The 15,085-nt window shown below is 43.6% G+C and overlaps 1 protein-coding gene across 1 annotated transcript in view; it reads right to left on the minus strand.

The window, feature by feature from the left end:
* Positions 1-727: 727 nt before the first annotated feature.
* LOC138663958 (zinc finger protein 420-like) overlaps positions 728-15,085 on the minus strand; it is a 29,404-nt gene continuing 15,046 nt past the window's right edge. The window contains exon 7 of the mRNA XM_069750347.1: positions 728-2,486. Coding sequence (XP_069606448.1) covers positions 1,538-2,486 — 949 coding nt within the window. The 3' untranslated portion in view covers positions 728-1,537. The remainder of the gene's footprint in view (positions 2,487-15,085) is intronic.

Below are 15,085 nucleotides of genomic sequence, written 5' to 3' on the forward strand. Positions count from 1 at the left end.
CTTTAAGCCATTACTAATTGCCCCATATTAAAGGTACCTTCACACTGAGCAACTTTACAACGAGAACGACAACGATCCGTGACGTTGCAGCGTCCTGGATAGCGATCTCGTTGTGTTTAACACGCAGCAGCGATCAGGATCCTGCTGTGACATCGCTGGTCGGAGGTAGAAGGCCAGAACTTTATTTCGTCGCTGGATCACCCACTGTCATCGCTGGATCGGCGTGTGTGACGCCGATCCAGCGATGTGTTCACTTGTAACCAGGGTAAACATCGGGTTACTAAGCGCAGGGCTGCGCTTAGTAACCCGATATTTACCCTGGTTACCATTGTAAATGTAAAAAAAAAAACACTACATACTCACATTCCGGTATCTGTCACGTCCCTCGCCGTCAGCTTCCCGCACTGACTGTGAGCGCTGGCCATAAAGCACAGCGGTGACGTCACCGCTGTGCTCTGCTTTACGGCCGGACCTCACAGTCAGTGCGGGAAGCTGACGGCGAGGGACGTGACAGACACCGGAATGTGAGTATGTAGTGTTTTTTTTTAACATTTACAATGGTAACCAGGGTAAATATCGGGTTACTAAGCGTGGCCCTGCGCTTAGCAACCCGATGTTTACCCAGGTTACCCGGGACTTCGGCATCGATGGTCGCTGGAGAGCTGTCTGTGTGACAGCTCTCCAGCGACCACACAACGACTTACCAACGATCACGGCCAAGTCGTATCGCTGGTCGTGATTGTTAGTAAATCGTTTAGTGTAACGGTACCTTAAGGAATAAATCGTTCCCAACTCCATATATGGCAATCAGTTCTTTGGATCAAAACCCCGTCACATAGTCTAGATTCTTTCACCAATATTGGCAGACAGTTGGCAGTCTGCATGAATGCAATAAAATGGGTTACTAAAATGCAAATGTAATAAAATTACAGTGATCAATCACGGCCAGTTCTCCTAGCTCTCTTCCTATCAATTGAGTCTGTGTATTATAATTTTCACTTCTGTGATAATATACATAATATCTGGAAAAACTGTTCACCAATTTATGACTTTCTCTCCCTATCTCTATGGTTAAACTGTGTCGTTCTCTCACTGGCTACTACAGTCCTTGCTTTTGCTTTTATACAGTTTACAATAGTCCCTCCTGACTGGACTTATGATGTGATAGCTGCCAAGAATTATGGGTAAGCCCACCTGGATGCACGCAATCTTCTGCAATATGTAAAATGAGAAGGCCATTTTAGGAGATTCATGCACAGAGAATTGCAAGTTGTTCAAGTTGGCTGGGTTCAGTGAATACCTAAAACCGCAACACAAACTTGACTCACATCATATTGATAACATCTAATAACACCTTTTGAGCTACCTATGATACATTACCACATTCAGGACATGAAAATGAAGTCTCTACTGTTTTGATGGTCAAAAAGATTTGTTGTTTTTTTAAAAACAAAACAAAACAGCTTCTCTCCTGTGTATCATTTCTGATACTTAACATGACTTTTTTTGTGAAAACACTTCCAAAAAATGCTGAGCATCAGAATGGCTTCTCCCTTGTGTGAGTTCTCTGATGTGTAACAAGACTCCACCTTTGTTTAAAGCATTTCCCACATTTTGAACATGAAAATGGTTTCTCCCCTGTGTGAATTTTCTGATGATCAACAAGGTTAGATTTCCGTGAAAAACATTTCCCACATTCTGAGCATGAAAATGGCTTCTCTCCTGTGTGAGTTTTTTGATGGTCAACAAGGTTGGATTTCTGAGAAAAACATTTCCCACATTGTAAACATGAAAATGGTTTCTCTCCTGTGTGACTTGTCTGATGGTTAGCAAGAATTGATTTTTGGTTAAAACATTTTCCACATTGTTCGCATGAAAAAGGTTTCTCCCCCGTATGAATTCTCTGATGAGTAACAAGACCTGACTTATGTTTAAAACATTTTCCACATTCTAAACACATATATGGTTTCTCCCCTGTATGAGACTTTTGGTGAACAAAAAGCTTTGATCTCTGAGAAAAACGTTTCCCACATTCTAAACATGGAAATGGCTTCACTCCTGTGTGACTTTTCTGATGTACAGCAAGATGTGATTTTTGGTGAAAACACTTTCCACATTCTGTACATAAGAACGGCTTCTCACCTGTGTGAATTCTCTGATGTGTCACAAGATCTGACTTCTTTTTAAAAGATTTCCCACATTCTGAACATGAAAACGGCTTCTCCCCTGTGTGAATCTTCTGATGGTCAACAAGATTAGATTTCCGAGAAAAACAATTCCCACATTCTAAACATGAAAAAGGCTTCTCCCCGCTGTGACTTCTCTCATGTCTCTTAAGTTTTGATTGACAATCAAAACATGTTCCACATTTTGAACATGAGAATGGCTTTTCCCCAGTGTGAATTTTTTGATGCGCAAAAAGATTTGATTTCCGTGTAAAACATTTTCCACATTCTAAGCAAGAAAATTCCTTTGCTTCTGTGTGACTTTGCTCACATTTAACAAGCTTTGATATATCTTCGTTGTTAAGAGATGATGGTATATCTAGGATAATTACTTGCTCTTCATATGTATCTTGTGTGATATCACAATCATCTGCTTTAATATCTGAAGATATTCCATATCCCTTTAACCTTCTGAAACAGTCACCTGCCAAGAATAAAACTGATTATGTTTATTTTATAATAAAAATCATAATATTGTATTGATATTTTAAAGTATGTCTATATAAATATGTCCTTCCAAGTTGCAGGGCATGTAGCAAAACTCAATAAAAAGTAGAAAAATATGCAACAAACATAGACTTCTGCTAAATACTATGTCATGTGGCGTTATTAAGGCATTTCTTATTAACCGTGCAATCATAAATTGACATTTCTTTGAAACTATGACAAATGCCTAAGTACAAACAGTATAGCATGTCAAACATCCTATAATAATATGTCATGCATATGTGTTATGCTGTGCTATCAGGCAACACAGTGTGCAGTAATCAGCGCACATACAGTGATATGGCAATAACCCAAAAACAATAGAACAAGCTCTGAGACGTGGAATCTCTGCAGACTGCAATACCTGAACCTATCCTCACACAACTAAAAGCAGCAGTGGATTGCGCCTAACACTACCTATGCAACTCGGCACTGCCTGAGGAGCTGACTAGCCTGAAGATAGAAATACAAGCCTGACTTGCCTCAGAGAAATACCCCAAAGGAATAGGCAGCCCCCCACATATAATGACTGTTAGCAAGATGAAAAGACAAAACGTAGGAATGAAATAGATTCAGCAAAGTGAGGCCCGATATTCTAGACAGAGCGAGGATAGCAAAGAGAACTATGCAGTCTACAAAAAACCCTAAAGCAAAACCACGCAAAGGGGGGCAAAAAGACCCACCGTGCCGAACTAACGGCACGGCGGTGCACCCTTTGCGTCTCAGAGCTTCCAGCAAAAGAGAATAGCACAGCTGGACAGAAAAAACGGGAACAAAAACAAAGTAACACTTATCTAGCAGAGCAGCAGGCCACAGGAAAGATGCAGTAGCTCAGATCCAACACTGGAACATTGACAAGGAGCAAGGAAGACAGACTCAGGTGGAGTTAAATAGCAAGGCAGCCAACGAGCTCACCAAAACACCTGAGGGAGGAAGCCCAGAGGCTGCAATACCACTTGTGACCACAGGAGTGAATTCAGCCACAGAATTCACAACACATATGCATTTAAAATGTGTAGAGGTTCTGATAGATAAGAGATTTCTGATTCATCATATGGCTGATTAATAGTCCACTTTTAGGATCAGAGAACCAACAAACTTATAAGCAAAATTTAAGCATCTACACTTTCACCTCAACATAAATGATAAGAATAGACTTTTACTGACTCAACACTGGATATCCATTTGACACTGGCCAAAATAGGTTGCCTAGTCTAAAAAAATCTCATAGTCTTCAGCCTTTAATTTAAACATTGCAAGGAGTTATGGGCTTTGCTTCATGAAGTTCTGAATTTTGTGGTCTCCAAAAATAGTCAAGAAGTCTGGGAGATATTGTGCAAAAGGACTCTTAATTGCTGACCTACAAAGCCATCCATAACCTGTCTCCTCCATATATCTCTGAACTAATCTCCCGATATCTTCCCTCACATAATCTCCAGTCCTTCCAAGACCTCCTTCTCTCCTCCACACTTATTTGCTCCTCATCCAACCGCCTCCAAGACTACTCCCGAATATCCCCCTGGAATTCTTTGCCCCAACATGTCCGACTATCAACCACATTCGGATCCTTCAGACGGAATCTGAAAACCCACCTCTTCAGGAAAGCCTACAGCCTGCACTGACCCCTCTGCCTCCTCATCACTACCGGAGATACTGCCTCACCATCACCGGAGCTCCTGCAACCCTCAACCTACTGTCTCCTTCCCCACCATCCTGTAGAATGTAAGCCCGCAAGGGCAGGGTCCTTGCCCCTCTGTATCAGTCTGTCATTGTTAGTTTGTTTACTGTAAGTGATATCTCTAATTTATATGTAACCCCTTCTCATGTACAGCACCATGGAATCAATGGTGCTATATAAATAAATAATAATAATAATAATAATAATAATAATAAATAATAGCAGCTTTTATAACAATTGTGTGAGGTTCTGATGAAGAAATCTTCAATTAAGACTTCAGGATATTGTAATGTTTGCAGTGATTGTTAGGAGTTTATATGGTTTTCTGATTGTCGTTACTTAGATATGATCTAAGCTTGAAAACATTATTCTACTCTTATGTAAAGGTATTTTTAATATTGAGTTTTATCCCAACATTTTAATTACAATAAACAGGTTGTTCAAGTGTACTTCACCTATTGACATATTTCAACTGAATTTTTACATCCTTATTTTATTGTCTATAACAATATCATAATTTCATCCATATTTATTAATTATTTTGGCAAAAGGAGTGAATCTAAAGCAGAGAAACCTAAAGGACCCAAGAGCTGACAACAAATAGCACAAAATGGTATCAGACAGTGACTGAGAAGAATCTGTGACTTTTCTCTGTTTCTACTCACCTACGTGATTATCTATAGAAATCTCCTCTTTACACCATGCATCACACCTCACATATGTCTCTGTAGTATTAATATGGGTCAGATCTTCACCCTGAAACAAATATTGTAAAGATCACTGACAGATGGAGAAGTCACATCTATGATCAGCTCTAATCCTGCCATCTCCACCGTTCTCATTACACAAGTATGAAACATATAAAACTGGAGGATAAAAGAAGACTGAACACAAGAACATAACAGCCGTCTACATATCATAGGGGAGATCTCATGACACCTTAGCTCCATCTACCTGATGATCCTGAGGAACATTGAGATTGTCTTCTTTACAGTCCTGAGAAAGAAGAGGATGGTGACATCTCTCTGGTGTTGTCCTCTCACTGGATAATACTAGAGGAAACACATACAGGGACTGAATTCATTCTTCACATACAGATAATTATAGGCTGTGTGTATTTAGTCCCGTCTATTACCTGGTGGTGTGAGGGGCTGGGGAACCTCCATCATGACGTCCTTGTACAGATCTTTGTGTCCTTCTAAATACTCCCACTCCTCCATGGAGAAATAGACAGCGACATCCTGACACCTTATGGGAACCTGATATATACAACAAAACAGTCATCCCCTGATCCCTTCATAGCGTTACTGTATAATGTCCCAGCAGTGTCACCTCTCCAGTCAGCAGCTCAGTCATCTTGTAGGCGAGGTCTAGGATCTTCTGGTCATTGATGTCCTCATGTATCAGTAGGTGAGGTGGAGGTCCTGTGATTGGGCTCAGGGATCTATCCCATTCCTCAGATCCAGGGTACTGACAGCGCTCACTAGAGGTCTTCACTATTGTGTAATCCTGGTTATGGAGAGACACATTAACATATCTCAATGAGACATTTCCAGAGCCCTCACCTCTCCAGTTCTGTCTGTTAGTCTCATAAATAAGGATGATGTAATGTGACGTCATCAGAATCTCTCACCTCTCCAGTAAGCCGGAAGAGGATCTCTAGGGTGAGGTGTAATATCCTCTCCACCATCTTGTCTCTGTCCCTATCCATCCTTAACGGGTCACTCGGGATAATTCTCTTATATAGATCTCCACTGAGTTGATCTGATAATAATCTTTATTTTTTTCTATCTGATACTGTAGGGACCTACATGGGAAGAAGATGAGAAAATGTAACATCACAAAGATCCCATGTAAGAATACAATTACTGGAGATAATAAGGGAAAACTTGCAATGAGATGTATAATGCAGATGTTCTCTTCGTTTTCCTCATAAGGACTTGATCACGACATGTATGGCTTACTAGGACAGCTTCCCCATTCTCTCAATCACTGGCTCTTGGTCACTTCTTCAGCCACTGATTGGCTGCAGGGATCACGTTTGTCCAGACCAAGCAGTAAGTGCAGAGGATGGAGGGGACTCTAGCAGCATTGGAGTGAGTGTGGCAGGAGATGGTTAATGTGAATATTACTATTTTTTCTATTTTGGGGATTTTTTAGAAACATCTATGCTACTAAACCCAATTAGTTTTAGACCACACACACTAACCTGTATCTAATTTTTCTATCCTTTCCTCCCACTACAATATAAAACCCACATTACTTTTTATGAGACAGATAGATAGGGCCTATAGTGGAAATCATCTCACAATATAGTAGTCTGTTTCTCAGAGATCGCCTTAAATATGATCATTTTCCACATGCTGGTTAATTAATGTAATTAGTTCAATCTATCTATCAGACACTCACCTACCATCGAAACCTTCAAAAAGAGCCTAAAGACCCACCTCTTCCGACAAGGCTACAACCTGCAGTAACCACCGATCGACCAAACCGCTGCATGACCAGCTCTACCCTCTCCTATTCTATCCTCACCCATCCCTTGTAGATTGTGAGCCCTCGCAGGCAGGGTCCTCTCTCCTCCTGTACCAGTTATGACTTGTATTGTTTAAGATTATTGAACTTGTTTTTATTATATATACCCCTCGTCACATGTAAAGCGCCATGGAATAAATGGTGCTATAACAATAAATAATAATAATAATCTATTAACTATTCAACTGCTTTTTTTGGACAGATGATTCAGATCTTCTATCACTGAAATTGTCACCTCGGAGCCCCAGAGAATGTCACGCATTAACCCCTTCCCACCCAAGAAGCCGCGATCTGGCTGTAGGTGCAGAGAGCGGTGTGAGATTGTCTCAGTGATGGGTCACATGTGGGGAATCGTCTGATCCGGGATCGGCTTCTCGTGTCGTAGATTGGAACATACACGACTGAGGGTCAGAAGTGACGTCATGTGATTTATTACCCCGGTCACTATTCTCGGGGGCACGGAGGGCCACAGTGTGCGCGATATGTGTCTGTACTATCCAACCCGCCAGGTCTGAGTCTACATCACCGGGAACAGAGGGAAAATATGTCTCCTGGAGCACAAACCCCCCAAATCACCTCAGTAATGGAGGGGTTACTGCCCCCTGCCCCCGCCCAGTAATGGGGAATTTCCAGCACCTACCTCCACCTGCAGAGCCGCACACCACATATATGGCTGCTCTGTGCGCACAGGACCTGTGATGAGGTCACAGGAGGGGAGGAGTCAGGGGTCACATGATCAGGGGCCTCAGTGTATGCAGGACTCTGCTGTGCTGGTTGTCATGGTGCTGGATGAGGGGAAGTTTATGTGTGGGGTCAGGAGGGGTTTACAGGGTGGATGGAGCAGAGCCGTGTGTGTACGGAGCGGAGCCGTGTGTGTACGATATGTACGGAGCAGAGCCGTGTGTGTACGAGGTGTAAGAACTGGAGCCGTGTGTGTACGAGGTGTACGGAGAGGAGCCACATGTGTACGAGGTGTACGGAGAGGAGCCACATGTGTACGAGGTGTAAGGAGCGGAGCCGTGTGTGTACGAGGTGTACGGAGCGGAGCCGTGTGTGTACGAGGTGTACGGAGCGGAGCCGTGTGTGTACGAGGTGTACGGAGCGGAGCCGTGTGTGTACGAGGTGTACGGAGCGGAGCCGTGTGTGTACGAGGTGTAAGAACTGGAGCCGTGTGTGTACGAGGTGTACGGAGAGGAGCCACATGTGTACGAGGTGTAAGGAGCGGAGCCGTGTGTGTACGAGGTGTACGGAGCGGAGCCGTGTGTGTACGAGGTGTACGGAGCGGAGCTGTGTGTGTACGAGGTGTAAGGAGCGGAGCCTTGTGTGTATGAGGTGTACGGAGCGGAGCCGTGTGTGTATGAGGTGTACGGAGCGGAGCCGTGTGTGTGTGAGGTATAAGGAGCGGAGCCAAAGCTGTATGAGGTGTATCGAGTGGAGTCGTGTGTGTATGATGTGTAAAGAGCAGAGCCGTGTGTGATGTGTGCGTAGCGGAGATGCAGCATCATATAAGTAGCAGTGCTATTTGCGCTAGGTAAATCTGATGTAAAGTTGTCAGTTGTGTCTTTGTGATGTGCATATAGCAGAGCTGTTTTTGTAACTACAGGTGCTTCTCATAAAATTAGAATATCATCAAAAAGTTAATTTATTTCTGTTCTTCAATACAAAAAGTGAAATTCGTATAATGTATAGTCATTACAAACGCTCCGTATTTGCGTGGGTTTCCTCCGGGCACTCCGATTTCCTCCCACATTCCAAAGACATACTGATAAGGAATTTAGATTGTGAGCCCCATCGGGGACAGCAATGATAGTGTGTGCAAAATGTAAAGCGCTGCGGAATATGTTAGCGCTATATAAAAATAAAGATTATTATTATTATTATTAGTGATCTATTTCACGTGATTATTTCTGTTAATGTTGATGATTATGGCTTACAGCCAATGAAAACCCCAAAGTCATAATCTCAGTAAACTAGAATACTTTATAACAGCAGCTTGAAAAATTATTTTAACCCCTTAGTGACAGAGCCAATTTGGTACTTAATGACCAGGCCAATTTTTGCAATTCTGACCACTGTCACTTTATGACGTTATAACTCTGGAACGCTTCAACGGATCCCGCTGAACCGCTGATTCTGAGATTGTTTTTTCGTGACATATTGTACTTCATGTTAGTGGTAACATTCCTTCGATATTACTTGCGATTATTTATGAAAAAAACGGAAATATGGCGAAAATTTTTAAAATTTTGCAATTTTCAAACTTTGTATTTTTATGCCCTTAAATCATAGAGATATGTCACAAAGAATAGTTAATAAATAACATTTCCCACATGTCTACTTTACATCAGCACAATTTTGGAAACAAAATTTTTTTTTGTTAGGGAGTTATAAGGGTTAAAAGTTGACCAGCAATTTCTCATTTTTACAACACCATATTTTTTTAGGGACCACATCACATTTGAAGTCATTTTGAGGGGTCTATATGATAGAAAATAATGAAGTGTGACACCATTCTAAAAACTACACCCCTCAAGGTTCTCAAAACCACATTCAAGAAGTTTATTAACCCTTTACGTGCTTCACAGGAACTGAAACAATGTGGAAGGAAAAAATGAACATTTAACTTTTTTTTGCAAACATCTTAATTCAGAACCATTTTTTTTATTTTCACAAGTGTAAAAACAGAAATGTAACCATAAATTTTGTTATGCAATTTCTCCTGAATACGCCAATACCCCATATGTGGGGGTAAACCACTTTTTGGGCGCACCGCAGAACTTAGAATTGAAGGAGCGCCGTTTGACTTTTTCAATGCAGAATTGGCTGGAATTGAGATCGGACGCCATGTCACGTTTAGAGAGCCCCTGATGTGCCTAAAGAGTGGAAACTCCCCACAAGTGACACCATTTTGGAAACTAGACCCCTTAAGGAACTTATCTAGATGTGTGGTGATCACTTTGAATCCCCAAGTGCTTCACAGAAGTTTATAACGTAGAGCCGTGAAAATAAAAAATCGCTTTTGTTTACACAAAAATGATCTTTTCGCCCACAAATTCTTATTTTCACAAGGGTAACAGGAGAAATTAGACCACAAAAGTTGTTGTGCGATTTCTCCTGAATACGTCGATACCCCATATGTGAGGGTAAACCACTGTTTGGGCGCACCGCAGAGCTTGGAAGTGAAGGAGCGCCGTTTTACTTTTTCAATGTAGAATTGGCTGGAATTGAGATTGGACGCCATGCCGCGTTTGGAGAGCCTCTGATGTGCCTAAACAGTGGAAACCCCCCACAAGTGACCCCATTTTGGAAACTAGACCCCTTAAGGAACATATCTAGATGTGTGGTGAGCACTTTGAACCCCCATGTGCTTCACAGAAGTTTATAATGTAGAGCCGTGAAAAAAAAAGATTGCATTTTTTCCCACAAATTTTTATTTTCACAAGGGTAACAGGAGAAATTAGACCACGAAAGTTGTTGTGCAATTTCTCCTGAGTACGTTGATACCCAATATGTGGGGGTAAACCACTGTTTGGGCGCACCGCAGAGCTTGGAGGAGAAAGAGTGCAGTTTTACTTTTTCAATGTAGAATTGGCTGGAATTGAGATCGGACGCCATGTCGCGTTTGGAGAGCCCCTGATGTGCCTAAACAGTAGAAATCCCCCACAAGTGACCCCATTTTGGAAACTAGACCCCCCATGGAACTTATCTAGATGTGTGGTGAGAACCTTGAATGCCCAAGTGCTTCACAGAAGTTTATAATGCAGAGCCGTGAAAATAAAAAAAAAATTTTTTTTCCACAAAAAAGATTTTTTAGCCCCCAAGTTTTTATTTTCACAAGGGTAACAAGAGAAATTGGACCCCAAAAGTTGTTGTCCAATTTGTCCTGAGTATGCTGGTACCCCATATGTGGGGGTAAACCACTGTTTGGGCGCACGGCAGAGCTCGGAAGGAGCGCCGTTTTGGAATGCAGACTTTGATAGAATGGTCTGCGGGTATTATGTTGCGTTTGCAGAGCCCCTGATGTACCTAACCAGTAGAAACCCTCCACAAGTGACCCCATTTTGGAAACTAGACCCCCCATGGAACTTATCTAGATGTGTGGTGAGAACTTTGAATGCCCAAGTGCTTCACAGAAGTTTAGAATGCAGAGTCGTGAAAATAAAAAATATTTTATTTTCCACAAAAAAGATATTGTAGCCCCCAAGTTTTTATTTTCACAAGGGTAACAGGAGAAATTGGACTGCAATAGTTGTTGTCCAATTTATCCCGAGTACGCTGATGCGCCATATGTGGGGGTAAACCACTGTTTGGGCGCACGGCAGAGCTCGGAAGGGAAGGAGCGCCTTTTTGGAATGCAGACTTTGATAGAATGGTCTGTGGGCATTATGTTGCGATTGCAGAGCCCCTGATGTACCTAAACTGTAGTAACCCCCCACAAGTGACCCCATTTTGGAAACTAGACCCCCCAAGGAACTTATCTAGATGTGTGGTGAGAACTTTGAATGCCCAAGTGCTTCACAGAAGTTTAGAATGCAGAGTCGTGAAAATAAAAAATATTTTTTTTTTCACAAAAAAGATATTGTAGCCCCCAAGTTTTTATTTTCACAAGGGTAACAAGAGAAATTGGACCCCAGAAGTTGTTGTCCAATTTATCCAGAGTACGCTGATGCCCCATATGTGGGGGTAACCCACTGATTGGGCGCACGGCAGAGCTCAGAAGGGAGGGAGCACCATTTGACTTTTTGAGCGCAAAATTGGCTGTCGTGTTTGGAGACCCCCTGATGTACCTAAACAGTGGAAACCCCCCAATTCTAGCTCCAACCCTAACCCCAACACACCCCTAACCCTAATCCCAACCTGATCCATAATCCTAATCACTAACCCTAACCATAATCACAACCCTTACCCCAAAACAACCCTAATGTCAACCCTAACCATAACCCTAATCAAAACCCTAAATCCAACACACCCCTAATCCTAATCTCAACCCTAACCTCAAACCTAACCCTAATCCCAATACACCCCTAATCACAACCCTAACCTTAACCCTAATCCCAAACCTAACCCTAATGCCAACCCTAACCCTAATACCAACCCTAATCCAAACCCTAACCCTAATCCCAGCTCTAACCCTAACTTTAGCCCCAACCCTAGCCCTAACTTTAGCCCCAACCCTAACCCTAGCCCTAAGGCTACTTTCACACTTGCGTCGTTTGGCATTCCGTCGCAATCCGTCGTTTTGGACAAGAAACGGATCCTGCAAATGTGCCCGCAGGATGCGTTTTTTGCCATAGACTTGTATTACCGACGGATCGTGACGGATGGCCACACGTCGCGTCCGTCGTGCACTGGATCAGTTGTGTTTTGGCGGAGCGTCGGCACAAAAAAACGTTCAATGAAACTTTTTTGTACGTCGCATCCGCCATTTCTGACAGCGCATGCGTGGCCGTAACTCCGCCCCCTCCTCCCCAGGACATAGATTGGGCAGCGGAAGCGTTGAAAAACTACAGCTGCTGCCTACGTTGTGCACAATTTTCACAACGTGTGTCGGTATGTCGGGCCGACGCATTGCGACGGCCCCGTACCGACGTAAGTGTGAAAGAAGCCTAACCCTAAATTTAGCCCTAACCCTAACCCTAAATTTAGCCCCAACCCTAACCCTAAATTTAGCCCTAACCCTAGCCCTAACCCTAGCCCTACCCCTAACCTAACCCTACCCCTAACCCTACCCCTAACCTAACCCTACCCCTAACCCTACCCCTAATTTTAGCCCCAACTGCTGTTCTCCTGCCGGCCGGCAGATGGAGACAGATGGCGTGCGCACTGGGCATGCGCCCGCCATTTTCTTCTGCCGGCGGCCAGGAGGAGCAGCAAGAGGATCCAGAGACACAGGTGAGTATTGTAGGGTCCCCGAATCCCCCTATTTCTCTGTCCTCTGATGTGCGATCACATCAGAGGACAGAGAATTACACTTAACTTTTTTTTTGCGGTCGCCGGTAAACAGTTAATTACCGGCGATCGAAAAACAGGGGTCGGTAAAACCGACCCCGATCATGCTCTTTGGGGTCTCGGCTACCCCCGGCAGCCGAGACCCCAAAGATTCTCCCGGTGCCGGCCGGCGGGCGCACTGCGCATGCGCCCGCCATTTTGAAGATGGCGGCGCCCACCGGGAGACACGAGGAGCATCGGGGGAGCTAGGTGAGTATTGGGGGGCCACCTGGGACCCCTTTTCTCTGTCGATGTGTGCGATCACATCGGAGGACAGAGAAATTAAAAAGAGATCGCTTTTTTTTTTTTTGCGATCGCCGGTAAACGGTTAATTACCGGCGATCGCAAATGCGGGGTGGGTTAAAACCCCCCCGAATCATGTTCTCTGGGGTCTCGGCTACCCCCGGCAGCCGAGACCCCGGAGGAAATCGGCCTCTGGGGGGCGCTATTTACTGTTTCCACAGCGCCGTTAATTAACAGCGCTGTGGTGTAAGTACCCTTAGCGGCCGCCGTTAAAAGGCGTATCGGCGGTCGCTAAGGGGTTAAAATTAAATGCACTCAATACTTGGTCGGGGCTCCTTCTGCATCAATGCGGCGTGGCATGGAGGCGATCAGCCTGTGGCACTGCTGAGGTGTTATGGAAGCCCAGGTTGCTTTGATAGCAGCCTTCAGCTTGTCTGCATTGCTGGGTCTGGTGTCTATGGGGTTAAGGTCAGGCGAGTTTGCTGGCCAATCAAGCACAGCGATACTGTTGTTTTTAAACAAGGTATTTGTACTTTTGGCAGTATGCACAGGTGCCAAGTCCTGCTGGAGAATTAAATTTCCATCTCCGTAAAGCTTGTTGGCACAATGTGAACACAGACTAGAGAAAATTCTGATTTAGGTGAAATAATCCTTTATGTTGGCTGCTCTCGGATCACCAGTAGCCGGAGTAACACAACACGTTAGCCAATCCCCTTTCTTTTGTGGTTGTAATAAACTTGTGACTGGGCATCTGAGAGATCAGACTAGCCTTGTCCATCACTTCTCAGTCAATTGTGTAATTGCACTGACGATTGGAGGCAGTGGAGTTGCGTCCCTTGTCATATTGGTGGCAGCAGTAGGATTTGTGTGACCCCCCACAGCTGTTATCCTTGACACAGTGTGTCCAGAACTAAACACCGATGGGACCACTGAACAGCAGCAGCCGCGTCAGGAAGACAAGAATAGGACGTCATCGTATGAAGATGGGAGGCACCGGACCCAGACCGCGACACCCATCGGACCTGAACCGAACCGGGACCTCCCCTGGGTGAGTATAATTTATCCTGTTTTTCTTATCTTGCAGGTTACATCAGGGGCTTATCTACAGCATTACAGAATGTTGTAGATAAGCCCCTGATGCCGGTGGCCACATATTATAGGCAAATTTTGGGGTGACAGATTCCCTTTAACCCCTTTACCCCCAAGGGTGGTTTGCACGTTAATGACCAGGCCAATTTTTACAATTCTGACCACTGTCCCTTTATGAGGTTATAACTCTGGAACGCTTCAACGGATCCCAGTGATTCTGACATTGTTTTCTCGTGACATATTGTACTTCATGATAGTGGTAAAAATTCTTTGATAGTACCTGCGTTTATTTGTGTTAAAAACTGAAATTTGGTGAAAATTTTGAAAATTTTGCAATTTTCCAACTTTGTGATTTAATTGCACAAAAATTCAGAGATATGTCACACAAAATACTTAATAAGTAACATTTCCCACATTTTTTTTGTTAGGGAGTTATAAGGGTTAAAAGTTGACCAGCAATTTCTCATTTTTGCAACATCATTTTTTTTTCTAGGGACCACATCTCATTTGAAGTCATTTTGAGGGGTCTATATGATAGAAAATACCCAAGTGTGACACCACTCTTAAAACTGCACCCCTCAAGGTGCTCAAAACCATATGTGGGGGGGAACCGCCGTTTGGACGCATGGGAGGGCTCGGAAGGGAAGGAGCGCCATTTGGAATGCAGACTTAGATGGAATGGTCTGCAGGCGTCACATTGCATTTGCAGAGCCCTTAATGTACCTAAACAGTAGAATCCCCCAAGTGACACCATTTTGTAAAGTAGACCCCCTAAGGAACTTATCTAGATGTGTTGTGAGAGCTTTGAACCCCCAAGTGTTTCACTACAGTTTATAACGCA

Source organism: Ranitomeya imitator, chromosome 2, assembly GCF_032444005.1.
Source record: "Ranitomeya imitator isolate aRanImi1 chromosome 2, aRanImi1.pri, whole genome shotgun sequence".
NCBI classification, from domain to species: Eukaryota; Metazoa; Chordata; class Amphibia; order Anura; family Dendrobatidae; genus Ranitomeya; species Ranitomeya imitator.